This window comes from Rhodamnia argentea, chromosome 2, assembly GCF_020921035.1.
Source record: "Rhodamnia argentea isolate NSW1041297 chromosome 2, ASM2092103v1, whole genome shotgun sequence".
Lineage (NCBI taxonomy): Eukaryota > Viridiplantae > Streptophyta > Magnoliopsida > Myrtales > Myrtaceae > Rhodamnia > Rhodamnia argentea.
Window position 1 is genome coordinate 33,629,815 of NC_063151.1, and position 20,898 is coordinate 33,650,712.

At 37.2% G+C, this 20,898-nt stretch overlaps 1 protein-coding gene across 4 annotated transcripts; it reads right to left on the reverse strand.

Annotated features, from left to right (window-relative positions):
- Positions 1-1,671: 1,671 nt before the first annotated feature.
- On the reverse strand, positions 1,672-12,407 carry LOC115734241 (non-lysosomal glucosylceramidase-like). Of its 4 annotated transcripts, none has more exons than XM_030664936.2 (20): positions 12,255-12,407; positions 11,180-11,390; positions 10,723-10,827; positions 9,276-9,332; positions 9,122-9,192; positions 8,885-8,984; positions 7,903-7,973; positions 7,696-7,796; positions 7,510-7,613; positions 7,376-7,429; positions 7,065-7,120; positions 6,917-6,955; positions 6,682-6,826; positions 5,494-5,672; positions 5,349-5,416; positions 4,460-4,532; positions 4,290-4,351; positions 3,298-4,210; positions 2,705-2,995; positions 1,672-2,349 (listed from the first exon to the last, which is right to left on the reverse strand). In XM_030664936.2, the coding sequence occupies exons 2-20, from the start codon at positions 11,240-11,242 to the stop codon at positions 2,073-2,075; spliced, it is 2,829 nt and encodes a 942-aa protein (XP_030520796.1). In that variant the 5' UTR covers positions 11,243-11,390; positions 12,255-12,407; the 3' UTR covers positions 1,672-2,072. The 4 variants fall into 4 exon arrangements, with proteins under 4 accessions (XP_030520796.1, XP_030520769.1, XP_048130822.1 ...); XM_030664909.2 differs by having other exon boundaries at positions 5,349-5,419; XM_048274865.1 differs by having other exon boundaries at positions 5,349-5,419; positions 11,180-11,330; positions 12,255-12,384.
- Between the last annotated feature and the right edge of the window lie 8,491 nt (positions 12,408-20,898).

Here is a 20,898-nt window from a genome sequence, read left to right on the forward strand (position 1 = left end):
AGAGAGAAACATCTCGGTTCAAAGAGCACAATTTCGAACCAAGACAAATTCCAGACACAAGCTCCAGATAATGAAAGATATCATCGGAACTAGGTTACAAATCACATGTTCAAAGGGCACTACCTATGACTTCTTCACACAAAAAACGGTAGCCGATCACTGAATCCGTCTTCATTAACGAGCACACATCGAGAATTCCATATGATGCTACAACTTTGCTTTTTGGCGATGCGCGCCTACGTTTGATGTCCCCAACACCATCACCGAGCAGAGTAAAACAGTTGAACGAGCATAGATCTAACACATGTAAGAGCGAAACCTTCATAATTGAATTTGCTTACCAACGAAACTTGAGTGAAGTGAAACTCCAAAACCATACACGCAAATACCTCAAATCTAGATTAGATCGGGATAAAAATCTTTCAAAATGGGAGAGAGAAATTTTCAGATCTAGATTAAATTGAAAGAGAAGAGCTCTCCAACGAGAAGAAAACAAAAGAGCGGAAATAAAGAAAAAACAAAGAGGGAATGGAAGATGGAAAGGAAGAAGGGGAGTGAGAGATCTCTCTCTCAGCTGCTGTGCCGGCGGCACTTTTTTTGAGAGAAATCCTACGGGGCTGGGGGAGAGAGGGGGGGAGGGAGAGCATTTGATTCATTTTGAGCCTCAATGTCAAACGTTTGACTTTTGCGACTTTTTGAGCATTTGATTCATTTTGAGGGCCTCAACAGTAGAACTTGCACACTCGAATTAGTTTCTCACTCTCCATGACCGAAGTGCAAAGCAACAAAATTTGTGATAACCAAAGAGATTGGCATCTACTTAGATGGTTAGGGAGCTTGCGCCTTAATTTGTGATCTTGGGTTTGAGCTTTATCGGGAGCACTCGGCGAGTAAACCCGAACGTGGCCTGACCATTAATACAGAAGGGGAAAAAAAGAAGGATTGTGATCAAATTGGGGGCAAATGGAGACCTTCAAGGTGAAGCAAGATCAGATATGATCAAAAACGATATTCATCGACTGATTGGAGTAAAAAACTGGTTGATGAAGGTTTTTCTTGTTAATGCGGCGATTGATGTTATATTAGACTATTTGGAAAAGAAAGGAGAACTCCGTTTTTATTGAGGTGATTTTTGGGGTCCAATAACGGGTAAGGAAGGAAAATCGCTTTCAAGAGCAAGGTCTAGACCATTTCCAACGCGACTAAACACGATTATATGAGAAACTCGAAAACGACACGCACCACAAGCGACGCGAAAGAAAGTGCTAAGCCTCGCCGACCAGATGCCGAGCAGTTCCAGCGAGTATTTTGCATCTGCGCGTTGCACATGTCGGGTTACCCAAGCGGGGATCAGATTGGCCAGATTTGCCCACCTTTAGCTTCAGAGATTCTTCATCCTTAATCGCGTGACGTCTGCCTCGGTTTGATGCTATAAAACCCTGCTCCTACTCCCTCCTCCACTTCACACAAAAGCCATTGCAAAACCAGATCTTCCTTCACATTACACATACTCGAAGATTGCCGCTCGTTCATCTAGTCATCGTGCTGCTGGGCGATAGTATGGATCCTGAGTACAAGACCACCCACGAGTGCGAGACAACGGTCACCCAGGAAGGAAGAGCTTTTGGCCTGCTAAAAATTAATGCCATTCATAATTCCATACCCATGTTTGGAGGAAGATCGTGAGTATGAGGATTACTTTAAGCTTTCTTTCAAGCACATCAACCATTCAAACCAAGCCTATATCAGGAAAGGACAAAATGATAGCAATGTGCTTTACTCAAACATAGGTATAGTATACAACATCATAATGAATGGACCAAGCTGCCAAGCATGTTTGTTTAGGACAATGAAATGCCTCATTGAAACTAGACGTATTAATCCCTCAAAGAAATCATTCTGGACAATTTTCGGTGTCGGATTTGGAGATTGAAGCCGTTAGATTTTCTGCTTAGACAGGTTAGTGAGTCTCCCAGGAAAGATACCAACATCACCGCAATGCTGTTCAGATTTGCTTATTTTGCATATTCAACCCCAATAGCAGGTAATTGACCAGTGTCTACTAGCCAGAATCAGGATGCGAGCCTCCTGCAAGTGCACTCATACAGAATCTGAAAGAAGCTCTTGGGTGGGTCATCCTCCAACTTCACAAGACTTGCGACTTTCGAAAAACAGGTGTGATGGCTGAAGTATAGCGATTCTTCACTCTCTTGATTTTTGATTTCCTGTCCAAATAGTTTGGGTTTGGATAGGGCCCACTGCATTGCCCAAATAGCCAGTGGCCTCATGTAACAAAGTGATCTGCATTCATCATTTTCATTCCATGCTTCTGGAGTCTGAAAGGAAAACCTGCAACGAGGCAAAAAAAAAAAAAAATCTTCGTCATTTAAGACTTATCTGCGTTTGAAGGGATAGCAGATATCCTAACAGATCCAAGATAATCACATGCAAAATATAGGCACTGGCAGAGACCTAAATAATCTAATGCAAAAGTTCAATATTCAATCTCATTTACAACTTCCTTGCCCCACTCTCAGCCAAAAATAGAACCCTTTTGCTTAAAATTTCATGACTGTTTATCAGCATCTTAGCTAGCAGATAGATATTGGTGTTCGCAAGAGATATTCAGAATAGACACATGCATGATCACATTCAATGGGGAAGCCAGTGGCTGATTCATAGCTTGCATAAAAGGTTCACTCACCCAAGACTTTTTTCCGACCATGCTGTTTCATAGATGCCAGCTGCAGTCTGAAATGCCATGTCCATCATTCCCTCTTGGATCATGGAAGCAGCCAAAGAATATGTAACTCCTGGCCATACTTCCCTTGATTGCATTGCCGACATATCAATTCTTCCATCAGGCAGCATTCCATTGACTGCTCCACGAGTCCCTCCTTTCATCTGTGATACGTTAAACTCAAAGACTTTTTCCAGCGCACTTCGGACTTTGTCATCATCAGCAATTGGGAAAAGACCACATGCTCTGGCAATCCTGGAAACCCATCAAACATTCAGTTCATTTACACGATCTTTCCATCATCAGGAAAATAACCTAGCCATTACAAGCTCAAGAAAAATTGTTTCACCGAACGTGCATATTCAGTTCGCACAAGATCAATTTCTGTTCTGTTTCTTTTTTGACCCCTTTTATCAGTTTTTTTTATCTTGCAATGATGCATAATTCGTCCCCTTCAGCAACAGTCTGAACCAATATAGACAATGGAAAATGAGAAGTAATCAATGCTGTGGCACATCATTAGAGGAAAAAAGTAGCCTAAAGATGATTCCACCAACCACTGTCCAGCTAGTTGATCTGCATGAATTGATGCACTTGCACGACTTCCACTATTGTCATAGTTATAGTAGCAACCATTCCATAACTTGTCATAGACCACTTTTGCCTTTTGGTACTTAATCCAAAAATAGTTTCCAGAAGCAGTATCACCAACTTCACGTGCCAGGGCTGAAGCAGCCTGAAGGGCAGCCACCCAGAGCCCACCACAGTATGCGCTTACTCCAGTAACAGACCATGCATCATAAGTTTGATCAGGAAAGCCCTCATTTTCTATCATCCCATCCCCATCTTTGTCAAACTGTTCCATATATGCCATTGCAATATAAACTGAGGGCCAAACAGCTTTTGCAAAGTTCAGATCACCAGTTGCAACGAAGTCCCTGTAAACTTGAAGGACAAATTTTGGGTTTAAGTCCTTCCATCTATCTGTGTTGAACAGGTTGTAAGCATTAACTTCAAACCATGGATTGTTTAGTCCAATATCGTGGGGAACAGCTCCAAGAACCTTGCGAGGAACCCACTTTCCATCACTCATGATTTTCCTCTTTTGAGGATCATGTAGCATCACTGCGGCCGCAAAGTCTCGTTGGATGCTGAGTTCGAGCTTTGGGTATAGCATGACAAGTGCAAAAGATGAATAGAAATGGACGTCATAAGTATTCCACATGAGGTACTCATTTCCTTCTAGGTAAAGGAACTGTCCAATATTTTCTTCACCGTCCTGGAGCAAACAGGTCCCGAAAGCAGTATTTGATGTCACAGGACCATGGATTCTGGATATGGTTGATGCCATTCTCTCAATGATTTCAACAGCAGTGTCATTGCCCACCACATTTTTCAGACCTAACTTGGCCTGATCAAGTGAAAATTTCACATGTCCGCTCAATAAGTTCCGCACAGGAGGTGAACCATCTACAAAAAGAGAAAATAGCCCTTAATAATTGGAGTGGCAAGATAATCATCAGCAGAAGTCCACGAAAAATGTGCATACCAGTCCAAATGGTTCCACCTGAATTCAGATAGTAGAGCTCATTGAATAGTGTAACTGGGTACCTGAAATAATTCCAACCCAAACATTTTTTTAGCATTGTTAAGATGCAAAGTCATTAGGCAAAGGCGAATAAAAAGCAATCTCATAGACATATTTTGCGAAGGATTCACCATGAAGGGAGTCTTCTGTCATGAAGAATTGGTCCTTGCCAAGTGTCTATCTGGGACTCCCACTGCGTATGCTCTATAAAAGGAGATAAAAAGTTAAGTACGCTGAATCATGTGATTCAAGATCACAGCCAAGCTCATTTATTAATTTTGTTGTCATGAGAACAATGGAAGTCCTGAAAGTTCCAGTTGTAATTCTTAGCATGTTGAATCTACACAACATCTAGACCGAGACAACAGGATTTTATTTTCAGTTTCTTGTGTAATACTAATACCTATGCTATGCTTGTCCTCTCCACCCCTCCCAAATTCCAACCATCGATCAACTTGAATATGGAAACGATACAACAACGCAACACTTGTTTTCACAAAGGCATGTAAATGTTTCAGCTCAAAGCAACCGAGCAAAATGAAAGAAACCCTCCATATAACAAATCCATGTTCTTCATCCCACCACTCATCAGTACATAGGTTCTGCTGATCTGGCATTGAAGTCACAATTGGTTGTAGCAAATAACTTGCGTTTTATCTTTTTGAAGACCTAAGAATAACTTGTGTTTTATCTTTTTGAAGACCTAAGCTCAACATCCATACAATGTACACTTCAATGAGAATTTCCTGCTCATTTAAATAGGCATCTATGACAGATCCTCATGTCTTTATTGCCAGAATTCAACCATTTTGGTAGATATAGCAGATATCTTCCTGACTCATGCACTAATTAGTTATCTGAACCACACAGGACTGAATCCGTCTTCATACGCATGCAAAATAGAGTTGCTAAGTAGCCGACGATTACCAGACTGTATCAGAAAAGGACGATACAAGCTAAATTTGTTAGTTGCAGGACAATCACAAATGGTAGATACAACAGACCCTGTGAAATCATTACCTAGAATAGCATCATGTGCAATCTTTGCTGCTGCATCCCCATTAGTCCCATAAAATGTTGTATAACGCCTACCATTGCAGATTCGTTTTAATAGACAAATAAAAAATACTGGAATTGCATGTCTTATAAGTGCGGGAATACTCACCTGTAATACACATTGTCGCCAAATCTCACCTGCGGGCAATCCCATGCCAATGAAAATGTAACCGTACGAACAGATCCTGGAGGAACTACTACAGAGGCTGCTATGGCAGCGCCGATAGACGACCCTGCTTCTGATGGAACAAGATTATCATTCCAGTCGATATGATCAAATGACCCATTCTACAGATGCAAGAGTAGTAAAAACATAAGAATCTCACAACTCTGCATTGAGATAAGCATTGAGACACAGTACACGTACATAGAAGACAGTTTATCCAGTAAACAACATCATAAAAGCAATACCAAGGAGAATTTACTTTTCAAAAACGAATTTAACATGAAAGTGAAGAGTAAATTCGCTTTCTTTTTCGTTCTACGAGCAACAGTACAAAGGAATGTGTTCACAGAGTGTCCCATTTCTTTTGCCTTATTGGGCAAACAGCAAGCTACATGCACTAGTACATACCAACCCAGGCTGCACTTAGTTAGATTAGGTTGACAAAATACCATCTTGACAAATTATGTCTAATTCTTCAATACCAAAAGACAGCCCCATATCTCAAAACATTTCCTTTTTGCTTTTCTTTAGTATTGTTAAATAAATATGTTACATGCTATCATCCCATGCATTCTTCTAGTTCAGAGTGTTTCATACAGCATACTGCTTGCACTGAAATGCTAGTTATGTAAAAGAAGTTTGTCAAAATGCCACTAGAAATAGAGGACTGAAGCATGTAATTAGTTACCTGGATTGATAGTCATACAGTAATTCAAGGCCACTGTTAGGGACTGGTGAAGAGAGTTTTAATGGAGATTTAATTGCCACCAACAATAAGGTTGAAAATCACAATTCAAATGCATCTACGCTTAAGAACGTCACATAATTTAAAATAGTGGTCTAGTGGGAAAAAGGAAACTGTAAGACGGGACAGCAGAGCTGACAAAGTGATTTCCAATAGTTTTACACTGCATATTTGCTTTCTTTTGTTAAAACCCTCATAAATCAACGCATACTGCTCCAGTGACAGTCAATCATCCAACAAAACAAAGAAAAAGAATTCTTTATTTCAATGAATCATATCTACGTTCCAGCATCTTATATGTTGTATGATCATTAATTAAGTTGACGATATAACAAGATAATAAAGCTTCAATAAGCTCAATGATTCAGACGGATTATATGACTAACCTTTTTAATTTCATACCACATATCCTTTGCCGTAAAAGCGTGGGATGTACCAGAAATCAGGAAATAAGGACACTTAGAAATATGTACATCAGAAGATTCCTCAGCTGCAATAGCGAAAGTTACTGGTGGATGTCCATTTGCAGTTCTGGACAGTGAATAAGTATGACCAAGAAATCAGACGCAACTTGTGGCATTGAAGTGGCAACTAAATGAAGATTTGAATATCAAAAATCACCTGTGATGTAGGAGAATTCCATGAATACCATCACTGGTCCTGGAAGGAGACAGAAATTTATTATTTAAGTAAACCAACTACTTTTATTTCCTTTATATATGAAAATGATATAAGTAACCAAAATTTGAAGATACTGAACATTTCTTACTCCATATTAGAGTTGAAATGCCCGCCAGAAAAACCTGATACTCCTCCCACAGAGTTCTGCAGCGTAAAACAACTAAACGAGTCAGTTATTGGTAATTCTTCAACTACTCAGAGACCTCCTATATCTGAACGACTAATAGTGAGCACTACGCAAGAAAAGGGTGTATAATTCATAATATCTTTTCTTTAATTGCATCTCCAATTCCTGTTAACTGAAGATGAATGAATATCCAAAACTGCATCAATCGAAATAGGGAATCTAAAAAAGTGCATAGCCTACTAGTGAAAACACAATAAAGCTTTACATCCTACCACCCATGTAAAGAGCAAGGAGACATCTGCAGAAGTTCTTCCTTGATTGGAAACCTGAAGAGGCAAAAGCAGCCAATACAGCATGGGTGATAAAATTGTTGTGAAACCTAATTAAGGTCTTCTAGAAGTTTTACCGTAAAGGTAAACACAGAGACAGGAAAACTGCTCTCTTTGTAATTATGGGGGATTATTGGCGATAACTGACGAGTTACGATTCTGAGATCCGGGTCAGGTTCACCTGGTTTACAAAGAAACTAAGATTACCTGCAATAATAATAAACTTTAACAGCATTAGCAATTGAGGACTCTTCGAGTAGTACCATCATAGATTGTCCATGCCCTTGGAAACAAAGCATGGTATGTACACTTATCCCCATTCAAGTTCCAATCCCAAAATTCAGTCCCTGAACCTGTTGATTCTCTATATAAAAACATATGTCCAAAGCAGTTATTATTCCTAGAGAAAATGGAAAATTAAGACCAAATGCTGGTTGAGAAGACAGAACATGTAAAGCAAGAAAACTTACTTGGCCATCTCAGTGGTCTTTGGACATAATACTGTTGAAAACTTCTTACCATTCGGACGTGAAACCATAACCTGTATAAACCCAAAGCATGGAAGGCCTTTAACAGTTTGAAATGATTATAGAGGAAGTTACACTTTCGCACGAACACAAATACAGAATCCTGAGGGTAAAGGGAACTGAAGTTGTGCTCAGAAAAATCATCATGATTGGATCAAAATGGCATAATCGCTGCATTGGTCCCATGATGAGATTGAACATGTGTTTTCTTACAGAACAGAATTTGTTCCAGCAGACTTAAGCAATCCATATTCACGGAAATAGATGGTCATTTGGCAAACTTAGACAATAATTAATTGGGTTAATGTGTTACTAAATCGTGCCCACGAACATATTTTGGACGGTAGCATGACAAAAATATTATCTTTGCTAAGTCTTGAATAAGAGCGAATATTGCTAGTAGAAATGGGTGATCAGTCCCTTTAAAGAATTCATTAGTGCAACAGATAAACAAAGGCTTTCATAGAATGTTCTTTTTACTAACAAGAAATTGTTTAAGCAGGTTTCCAGTTGTTAGAATTCTAAAAGACTTCATAGTCTCGCAAAGTGTAAAGCATAAGAACCAATCTTATAGGCGGGAAAGCTATCAAATCTTCAATCAAGCATTCTTCAAAGAAGGAAGCAACTTATTTTTCAACCTGGTGATAACGTTAAATTCAATTGGCTATCTCGCTACTTCCAAATGCCTTAGTCTTTTATCTTTGAGAAGATGGATCGGTTCGCTATCATAATGGCCAAAGAGCTAGAGTTTCTTGCACACTTTGAGTTTGTGCTATCATGCTCACGCTCCGGATCTTACCAAAATAACTTTCTTTCAAAAAACACAAGCGTCTTTTACCTTCCTACCATGACTAACCATTTCATAAACACAGATGTAAGTGTTGCTGCCAAAGAAAACTTGAACCTTGCCTATATTTGAACTTACGGAGAACTGATTTGCTAGAATTGGTACATCTTCAGATACTTTTGGAAATAGTTGAAACCGTTGAAACTCGCCTTTGTAGCTTCTCCCAATGCTTCCTGCACTAAAGGTCTTGCAAGAAGGTATCATGTCATCAAATTAGAGAACACTACCATTAAAAGATGGCAAGTGAAGAACACATCTCTACTTCTGCATGTGATAAACATGTTATCTGGTGGTTTGTGAAATAGGACTGCCTACCCGATACCACCCAAAGGAACACCCAGGTGTCCAGTTATGTGGCGTTTTTTAGTAAAATCGAATATTGTATCCTACAATCAAGATAAGAGAATAAGATGATATTAGAACCAAAAGAGTGCCAAATAAACCAAAGAGAAGTTTGTCGTTGGAGTACTCTTCCATGAGCTGCTTCTACTTTGGAATGATGCCACAATCGAACACCTATTGGAGCCTTCAAAGCCCAAATGAAGAAAGAAGGAAATTAATTGTGTAATAAACCTTACTTGTAAAAATAGTTATTTTTCTTTACTAAATGCAAATGTCATAAGACAGTAGTAATACGGTTTATTCTTTATTTAATGAAAACGACCATACTCTTTCCTAGTTCATGTTTAAATGATCATATTTCACTTCCCCTACAGGGCTTCTCCTTAAGGTCTAAGATGTCTATGAAAAATAAAACCAGATGGCTTATCATAATAGGTGAAAGCAGTTCTATAAAGATACCGTTAGATGCATGAGAGCAAGCAACTGCAGATCATAGCTCTACGCACACTAGGATTTCTATTTCAGCAATCCCTCATGACTTATTTACAGTTAACCAAAATAAAATGTTTCTCGAAGATGGAAAAAAGGGGTTATGGTTACAGTTTGGTAGGTCAAACGAAATTTTAGCCAGGTTTTATGTTTTTTGCACCAAATGACAGAACCAAAGCATAAGAAGCTCCAAAATGATAAAGAATTTCAATTTTCCCACGTGTGGTCACATTTTTTGCACAAGAATTATATCAAACAAATCTATTCAAGAATTTAGAAGTCAAATGACTATTCCCGTTGTGCATAGTCAATTTAATTGATTAATACATGGGAAGATAAGACTCACAGTGCATTTTCACTAATTTTTTTCCTATAATCCTTGGAAACAAGCGCAAAGGCTCGTTTACCCGGAGGCCCATCAAACACCTTGCAAGCCCCATGAACATATTAAGTCCAAGCCTTTCCCAGTGCAAACTGCCCTGACCAAGAGCAATGTGAACACAGTTTGCGGGATTTGATTTTTTGCATATGTTGCTGTCCATTGCCAAGAAGACCCACAGATACAAAGGTATAGTAGCATATTGTTTTATTTCAGAACACCAAAAGTTGCAGGAAAAGTGAAACATTTTTCTCTAAGGCCTAAAGATTTCTAAAAGATTATGCTTCGGAAAAATCAAAACACGATGCATCCAGCTTCAGTATAAATATTTAAATCCACCAAACCTTACATTACCACTATCCAAGGAGGCCACTTGAACTGTGAATAACATAACTAATGGAAAACTTTCTTCTTCCTTTTTTTACTTGGGGAGAAAGATCAATTCAGGATAGCTAAAAGAAATGACTTCAATGAATCATGGATAATCTATTATCGTTGAGGCTATTTTAACCGCCTAAGTCATCTTTTAAACAGGTAAAAGGATCCATAACCAACTAGAGTACTAGGAATAGCAATCATTTACTTTACAACAAGATGCACAAATAAGGTAAAACAGTCTCATGAGCTGCAGTTCCACTAAGCACCTGATCGGTTTATTAAACGCTTTCAGAGAGAAATTATACGCATATTAAAATTACAGACATACCAAAAGCAGCTTTTCTTGGAGTGTTAAAGTAAAGTGCGAAGGCCTTCTCCCTCCACTACTTAACTTGCGGTGCCAAGTCAATGGAGCAGGTTGCTCAGGTTGAACCTAAAACAAGTGAGAACAGATGGAACTAACTGCACGAAATAAAGGCGTACAACAACAGTATTCAACAGGAAGCTAAGTTAAAAAGACCACATAGATTTCAGACGATTTAACATCTAGTTTGTAATGCATGATTCATCTCATGTTCAAGAACTGTTCACAAAGAGATTATGAAAGCCAAGCGAGCTTTAGTTTTTTACTTTTTTCCTGTAACCAAGCTCCACATGGAACCTAAACGTGAAGAACATTAATAATTTTATCATAGAAATAGAAAAGACGGAAGCTGAAAAATTGGTGAAACAAAAATATAGCCTTCATTCAGAAGAAAAGGGCCTTGATGATATGAAGACCACACCTTGTGTCGAGAGGAACCATCCGATCTTTCTTTTTCTCCATTCTCTCTTATACCGTTCTCCATCTGTCAATGCAACTTGAGGGCAGAACTCACGAGCTCTTGAAACGAATCAGCAAAGGCAGCAATGTGTGCACAAATCTCTCCACTTGAGCTTTAGCCAACAGAAATATGAAGAGAGCAAAGAAGAGGAATGAATGTTCCCCGCAAGGCACTGAACCAGAAATGGATCAAACTTAAAAGGAAGCACTAAGATCATGTTTCACAAGTAAATCATGGGTGAAAAATAAGAACTCAGGCTCAAATCCACCAAGCTTAGCCATGGATCTCAAATATTGCTCAACCATGTTAAAAGACCTCATGAGCCAACAGACATCTTTCGCGAAGTTCATGCAGAGAACTAAACAAAAGAAGTAGCGATTTTAAGTGTCAACCAGGCCTCTTCTATAAGCCCATCAGTATCAAGATGATTTTTCCGCATCCATACAAAGAATTATAATCTCGAACACCGCACATTTTCCTGCATTGTGATTAGCCCGCACATTACTACTGTAAGTCCAGACCAAAAGTCCAGACCAAACAGTATTCCACTTTTTGCTAATATTAACTACTGGACATGTTTCGCCACCGCAACTTGAGAAATCCTCTCTCATAAGTTCGAATCCTTCGTGAATCTGAACTCCTCTATCAACAACAAACACATATCGAGTATCACCTTATTCTTAGACCTCTTTTTTCACCTCCCCCCCACCCGACCCACCTCTATTACAAGCATTGACCCGACAAAGTTACAACAAAGATCCCCCACAGATCGCGTGAATCGCGGACCCGATCGGAAGTCCAAAACTCAGCCCGTCGGTGCCACAAGAACCTCAAAACAGATCACCGATCATAGAAATGAACGAAGAATGCAACCAATCGAAAGCATCAGATGGCATACGTGTAGCTCACGAGCCGCTCAGTCCAGAGACCGAATCGATCGACAACTGCGAGATTTCAGGAATGAACGGCGCGCGATTGCAGGAGAGCGAGCTCGGAAAGGGAAAAGATTGCAAGTGAAGAACATTGGGACGCTCACCTCGCACACAGAGAGGACAGCTTAACCATCAGCAGAGAGACAAGAAGAAGAAGAAGAAGAAGAAAGGATCGGAGCTGGGAGTTGCCAACTTATATCTCGCCGGTCAGTAACCAGCGACCGCCGCTGACCCGGTCCGGGTGAGCACAACCAGTATAATAAAAAGGTATTCATTATTGGACAGATGCTGCAACTCGGATATTTATTTGTAGGTAAAGTTTACCGAAAAGTCTCAAAATTTATCATAATTGAGTTTTGAAAATTTTAATAAAAAAAATAAATCTGTAATTTTACTGAATGGAATCAAATGAATTGCATTATTAGAATGAAAAATGCAAATAATCACAGCCTAAGCATAAGCAAAAATTGGAATCTCGAAAAGCTGAAAATTCTACGGAATACTTAAAATCCTAAAAAGTATAAAGGGCTTCGGAGGAATATAAAAATAGGAAATTCTCTGCCCGATGAGAGCATCTATGTCTCTCTCCATCGTTGGAGCGGAGGGTCTTGCTTGAAAAGAGAACACTTTCATGTTCGAAAGGTCATCGATTTTGTGAAAAACTACTTATTAAATTGATGCAATAAAATTATTCCGTTAACTTCGGTCAACTTGGTTAATGATGAAAAAAAATTGTCAAACAACCAAAAACGTTGACACGCCCCCTTTTTTTATTATCCCTCCTACTTAGTATTGACATGGCCAAACAACCGGAAGATAAGGCCAAAACGATGTTATTTGGTTTAAATATGATTTTTAATGTAAATATCATACAAATTAAATTAAAATAGGAAAGAAAACTTTTTTTTTAATTTGGTTTATTTTTTCACCTAATTTAAGTAATATTTAGATTTAAAAAATTGAATTGGACTAAAACGACGTCGTTTTGGCCTTATCATTTATCTTTATCCACGTCAGCACCATGTAGGAGGGATAAAATAATAACAAAAAGTCAGGTCAACCGTTTTCTATTAATCAAGCTAGACGGAGTTAAACGAAATACTTGGTTATGCCTTTTTAATAAGTTTTCAAGCACGATTGCACTTTTTTGAAACTTTAATGACTCGACTGCAAATAAGCTGTATGGCTTCCATTACACTTTTCTCATTTATTTGTTAAGCGTAATTAAATTTTCGCAATTATCTTATCGAATAATCGTAGCTGTCGTTTGGACTTATTATCTTTAATTGTCTTAACCTTTTGCCGCCATTGTCGTTCGGACTTACTATCTTTAATTGCCTTAACCTTTTGATTCGTCCTCAGATGGGGATGGAATTATGCGGATTAGACCTATGTTAGACCAAATCTCGATAGTCTTACGTTTGAAATTATTGACGGGTGGATATCTAGTGAAAGCGCCTTTCCCCCTATGGTCCAGTCTCATCCATCGGCAAAGAAGATTCGTTCCGGTTTAGATCTTTGGGTAGATTTTTAATTTTTTAGGAAATGATTTCGGCTAGTGGTGGGACCCTCCTTAGCGTCCTATGCTTGTGCTTCATCTATCCGTCGGGGAAAAAAAAAAAACCGCAATTCAAAGAACGTACGTACGTTTGGTTTGACCGCGCTTTCGAGCGCACATGATTCGTGGTCCCCCGACGCCAACAACCATGTCCTGTCGATACCTTCGGTTGGCCACCGTTAGCGAAGTTTTTCCCACAATACTTTATTTATTTAGCAAAAAATAAATAATTTAAAATTATGAAAATTCGATTACTCATGTCACTCGTAAAAACAAATGAATAAAAAAAAAAATTATCGTTCATGAAAATATTTAGTCATAAATCATTGAGTTAATGAAAAGTATTTGCATTAACTTATAATTACAAGCGATTTAGAGCCGTCAATATGGATCCATGACCCATTTTGTGACTCGTCTCGTACTTTGTACGAATGGGTTGTAAGCTTTTAAAAACCAAGTAAAAATGGATCCAAAAAGTTAAAGTTGAATCAGATAGGTGAAAAATGAGTTATACAGTTGAACCTATTTTCGACCCATCTAAAAAATTAAGTCATTAGTTGGGCTGGACTTGTAAAAGTACATTGGTTTATATTTTATGATTTTTATTTTTTATAAATAAAATAAAGAAAGAAAATACAAATTAAAAAATATAAAAACGGTTAGCGCATTTGTCGCCGCCGTCGGTTGCCAAATTCCAGTTTGTAGTTTGAAAAAATAAAAAATATAAAAATTTGTAAAATATAATAACTCAAATCAATTTTTTTTGCGAAATAAATCGAGCTTAAAGTAATGTATTATTCAACAAGTAGTGTATTGCTGTTATGGACTCAAATGATTATGTCTTTACATTTTTCTTCTGTTCAATGTAAATTTTGAGGAAATATTAACTTTTTTTTTTATGAAAATCGTAAATAGAATCAACAACGAACTTCAATCCATGTCGGCAACATGCCACTCATGACGAAGGACCTATCGATTCTTGGTTAATAATGTTTTTTTTTTTTTCCGAGCTCAAGCCCCGAGTTGTTCTATGAAAACGGAAGAAAGAAGCAAAGCATGAGTCGTTAATTTATATCTCTCTGCTAACAAAAAACAAAATTATATCTCTCCGATGAGGGACCACCGCTAACCGATTCAGTTGACTTGACAGCAAGAAGATAATAAAAAAATTATCGAATAGATCCTTCACTCCCATATTTGATTAAGAAGGGCGATTAATGCAAATCATAACTTTTAGTCCTAATTTCTAGCATTACATTTTTATCTACCATTTGCCTTTTTCATTCGATTCGTACTTAAGAGTGGATGGAATCCATTAAGCCTAAAAGGGCACGATGTATTAACTATTAATGCACTTTACCTATCTTTGGTCGAATCGTGATAGATGCCCCCATTAGTCTCAAATTGTAATTAATTGCTAATTAATGACTAAAGTAAGATCACTGGAAAATGCATAAGTTGCCTTTCCTATGGTCTAATCTCGTCCAGCAAAGAGTCATAAAAACACTAGTAAGTTGGCCTTGGGTAGAGGCGTAAAGATAAAGAAGAAGATTTGTTCTTGTTTGGCTCTTTCAGGAGAAACTTTCGGGAAAGATTCGGTGAATGGTGGGGCCATCCTAATATTCCCGTCCCGTTAATTTTCAATGTTAACGGTCTCATTCATGTCTGCCGCTACTTTTAATCGAGGAAACCGGGAGATTGATTTGCCCCGTTTCGGAATTATGCACAGCTCTCTTTTGTTTTCTTTCTCCTTGACTTAATTGAGGATTAAAAAAAACAAGTCCAACATCCACCTATCCGAAAGGGAAAAGAACACTAAAAATACTAAAAGTTGTGTACAATGCTACCAAAAGTTTTTACCGGATCACTTACGTACCAGTGCATCCGGCGAGATATTCCGGCAAAATTAATACTCGACATTTATACTTAAATTTTTAAAATAAAGTGGTATTATTTTGATAAAAAAAATTAAATCCATGTGGACTTCTCAACTTAAAAAAATAAAATTAGATTTAAAAATTTTCTAAAAACTATTTTTTAAATACAAATTTTATTTAAATTAAAATTAAAAATAAGCTTAAAAATTTAATGAAAAAAAGTTAAAAAATTTTAAAAGGGGAGATTAAAAAATAAACCAAATAAAAATTGAAAAAATTTAAAAAGGAGGAAATTAACTTAAAATATATATAAATTTAAAAATTTTAAAAATTTATCGTTTCCTGATTCTTCCCCAATTTTTTTAATTTATCATTTTTTGTTAAATTTTTAAACCCAGTTTTAAATTTAATTTAAGCAAAACTTGTATTTTAAAAAAATTATCTTTTTAATCTAGTTATAATTTATTTTAATTATTTTAAATTAAGGGGAGCATTCGATTTAGTTTTCAAATCTATTTTTATTTTTGGAATTTTTAGAGTTTTTAATTATTTGATCTATATTTTTTATTTTTTATTATGTTTTTTCAATTTTTATCTTTTTTTATTGCTTGTTGGACCTCCGGAGAGCCACGTCAGCTTCAAATATTAATATAAAAATGCCACATCAAATATTCCACCAATCAAATCGGAGTTGGCATTTAAGTGGTCGTTTTTTAAAAAAAATTGGCACTTAAGTGACCCGATATAAACTTTTGGCAATAAAGTGAGCGTCATACACAACTTCTAGCACTGTTGATGTTCTTCTCCCCTTGTTTGGTGGTATTTTTTTTCCAAATCACAATGTATGAATATGGAGGAAGAAAAAGCAATGCAAGAAAATAGTTAAATTATAGAGTAAATTAAGTACGGATAATTCAATAAACACAAATGAAAAAATATTACCATGAGCTAAAAAGAAGTTGTTCATGTCATTCTAAGGATGTATTTTATTTCAAAGATGAAAAAGCACCTAACTTTTTGTTATTACTAACATCTATCGCAACCTATTTTTCCTGGCACGGTTGAAAAATGGAATAGATTTAGTAGTATTGCCTGAAAGGTGAGCCAATTGTCCCATCGATTCACGTGTAGACTCTCCCAAGCCCTTACATCACGAGATGTTGGATTTCGTTTTAAATTCTTTATAAGCTAAGTATTTCTAGGAGTCACCACTAACTATTTAGGGTCGATCGGAAATCAATCGAGGGATGGAGTGTCCACCCAATTTCTACACAACCAGAGATCCTAAGAATGGAAACTTAATTATGCTAATCGTATAATTAGCGCCTTTTCGGTACCTATAACTAGTTGATGTTTTACCTAAGTACAATCTTGATTTGCTAATTGATTCTAAAGTTATCAAAGACGCTTCTAAGTTGTCATGCAAATGTTTTTGTGATGTCATTTTCCTTCGTGTCTAAACTAGTTCTATTCTATTATAGAAAAGGAATTAGCCCTCAAGTTATTGAAAAGGAGTGGGGAATGTAAACACTCAAGCTATCGAAAATGGCTATCTACGGGCAGAAATGAAAAAGCCCGCAACTCGTCGGGCACACAAATAATAAACATGGCCTTCTTATAAGCCTCGCGACATAAAAACCCCCACGAGCTTGCTATTTCTATTAGAATGAGTTTAATTCTAGGTTTCCTACGGAGACCCGTCAAACTGATGCTAAGTCTAATTGGGTCTTATTAGCTAATGCCTAAGCTAACTAACCGAATGATATCTAGACTTAGCCTATTAGAACTAAACTAATCTGAGGAATGCCTTTGGGACATTGGGAACTCCGGCTGCCAATCGTGGATATTCTCGGTAGCCTCCTCCATGGAGCGTCACTCATGGCCACCAACTCATGGTGTCGGTTTCATTCAACATACAAGCCATCCAACATACATTCAACAAAGCGAGAAATCAATGAGGTTCATTCAATCAAACGAGAACTCGATTCGAGAAGCCAAGCTAACTCGTGCGGTTCAAACACTCCCACAACCATCTAATTCATCTAATTAACTCCTAGTAAAGTTCCAATCACCTTCCTAATCTGCCCGCCGAAGAGCATGTATTGAAAATCTAACATGCAACATGCATCTAATCATCACATGCAATGCTAAGTAAGACATTCAATTAGGAACACTAGTCAATCATCAACCAACCAAGCGAGCACGTTAAAGACAAGGAATATAACTTCCTAACCAATTTTCTAATTTTATATTTTCTTTTAGTTTTCAAATTTTTTATTTTTTTTTTAATAATTTAACACTTCAATTATTTTACTATTCCAAAAATGGACAGTCGAGCCAGCCTCTTCGGCAGGTTTCGAACGTGGGTCAGGTAAGGACTCATTGGTTTAGGTCATGAACATTAAAAGCCCAATTGAATAAGTGGGCACGATGACTCGAGGCCAATCTGACAATCGCCAAGATCGAGCCCAAATTTATCAAAGGAAATCACTTAAGCCCATTTACACTAAGAGCACTCAATAAGCCCAGATTCAAAATGAGCCCATACTCACTTGACCCATTGCAGAACCCACCCCCGATCGTGAAAACAACGTAAGCCCAACCTACTCACCCTCCACAGAACCAACGCCTGCCACCTCGTCCCTTCGTCTCGTCATCTCCGAGAAGGCCATGAATGAGAGCGGCCATGACTGAGCTCCGTTTCCGTCCAGATTCCATCTCCGGCCATTGGGGTTTCCGCCGGATCGCATCCACCATTTATGACCACCTTCGCTAGCCCTTACCCTCACCGGACTAAGCAATACTTACATGTAATACGATCTTTCTGTCCTTCTTCCGAAGGTCATCGGGCTTTTCTTTGATAGGGTGTTGTGAGTCATCTAAGACATACGAAATCGATAAACCATTAGTGTTCCCTCACCCATGGGGCGAACTCACTCACAAGGATCGCAGAGAGAAGCTCAATTGCGATTAAGTACGATACAAATGAGGTAGAGGGTCTCCTGTATATACAAATACTCCCTCAATTATAGTTGTTGATCATTTTTCGATCTAATGATAGAGACATCTGTTCTTCTTGCATAGTTCTCGGTCCTTCAAGTTTGAAAACCTCCAGACCGTGACACAATGACGATGGACTGCTTTAGAAATTGAACACCGGAGATTACGAGGTGAACTCTCTCTTATCTCGCGCCTTCCTTCTCCTCCACATTTGTTCATCAATGTCCTGACATTCAAAAGACGGATTACAAGAAGAATGAATGATGTGGAAAATCTCAGGCCATGCAATTGATTAGCCCATCACTATTCACAACTGGATAGAGAGTCATTTAGGGAAAAGTGTAAAAAAAGTCTTAACCCTATTATATTAAATGTTAATTCAGTTCTAAACATTTTGCATTAGTATCAATTCAGTCCTAAATCTTTTACTGGTGTTAATTCAATCCTAAATCTTTTGCATTTGTGTCAATTCAATTTTAAACATTTTACATTTATGTCAATTGAGTTAATCCGATTACTTTTGGCTGGAAATGGCTAAGGTAGACGCCGATTGTCCTACATGGCATCCCTGAGACCGATGTAGATATTTTTCAATATTATTTTAAATATTTGATAATTGTTTTAATATTTTTTTTGTTTTTGACTCCCACTAAAAAAAGTGCAAGAAAATAAAAAAATCATAAAAATATTTAAAAATATTAAGATAATATTAAAAAATATTCAAATTAGCGCTAGCCGTGCCATGTAGGATAACCGATGTTCAAGTTAGCAATTTTCGGCTAAAATTGGCCTGATTAACTCTATTTGCAAAAATGCAAAAAATTTATGATTGAATTGATATAAATATAAAAGGTTTAGAATTGAATTGATACCAATAAAATGTTTATGAGTGAATAGGCATCAATGTAAAATGCTTAGGATTGAATTAGCATTGAAAAAATTTTAGGACTAAATTAACAACAATATAATAGATTTATGACTTTTTTGACATTTTTCTCGAGTCATTTAACAAATTCTGTAACTATGTTGTGGATTTTCTATGTGCATTAATATGCCTGCTATTCTATCAAGATGTAGTCATTTCAGCAACGACACGATCTCAGCAAATTTTCACCTCACAAACAAAACTGTAATTTGACAGCAACTCCAGAGATGAACTCCTTTCTTATACAAAATTGCCAATTCCGTCTGCGATCTCAGCAGTTAAAACCGTTCTATGAAATATCAAAGTCGTATAGTAGAGAACAAAGCTCTCCACCCTGTAAAGATAAACCACAATAACCTTCGGTGGGAAGACACTCTAAAGACAAAAGATCGTTCATCGTTTTACTTTCGAATCAAAAACACTAAGTAGAGAATACCTAACATTAATAATATAAAGGCGAGCATGATAACCATTCTATTTCTCTATTTTTGTTCCAAATCTGTTTTTGGAACATGTTTGGAACATAAATTTGCTTGGTAATGAAATTCTATTCTAGAAATAGAAAAAATTATTTTTTACCAAAAATTAATTTCAGAAATAGAATGGTTATCATACCCGCCCTAAATCAATATCCCATTTTTTGGCCGGTTGTCCAAGTCGGTGAGAACCTTTACATCCGCAGAGCACGGGAGTTTATGAAGTTTAACAACTTGCTTAAGCTTGACCGTGCATGAGAATTTCTACCATGAATACAATCTAAAGTAACAAGCAAGGCGTACGTAATGAAAAATCGACTGAAATCTCCGACTGCCATCAAAAGCAGTTGACAATAGATATCAAACTTAAGAATCATCCAACATTTACTTCAGTTAGAAATCAGACTATAACATGCTGCGGGCACAGAGTAGCTCAGCAAGCATGCGTACAAGCTCGTGAGACTTGATATAGTTGAAGTTAAATCATTTATTCAATTTATTCGATGGCCCAAATTGATGGGTTCTTTTTTATTTCGTGGAAAATCTCGCTACCTCCTTGAAAGAGAGGTATAGTATGATTAGGCTAATGGTATAGTATGAACGGATTTTTGAAATTGTTAATATGATTTAATGGTGTAATTAGACTCGAAAGATCTTTCTCGAAAATCGATTTTATGATATAGACACTTGTGACCTACTTAGTAGTTTGCCCTGTTAATCCTCCAAGGCCCAAATATTTCAATTTTCTTCCATGAACTATTTGTGTCAATTGATTCGTTCGATCCAAAACTTGAGATAATAGGTATAATCCCAAAAGAGAAATGGTGTGAAAATATTTTTATAAAATGATAATCGTTTGTATTGTTTGAAATAGTTAGCCAATGAAAAATATTTATATTATCGACAATAAAC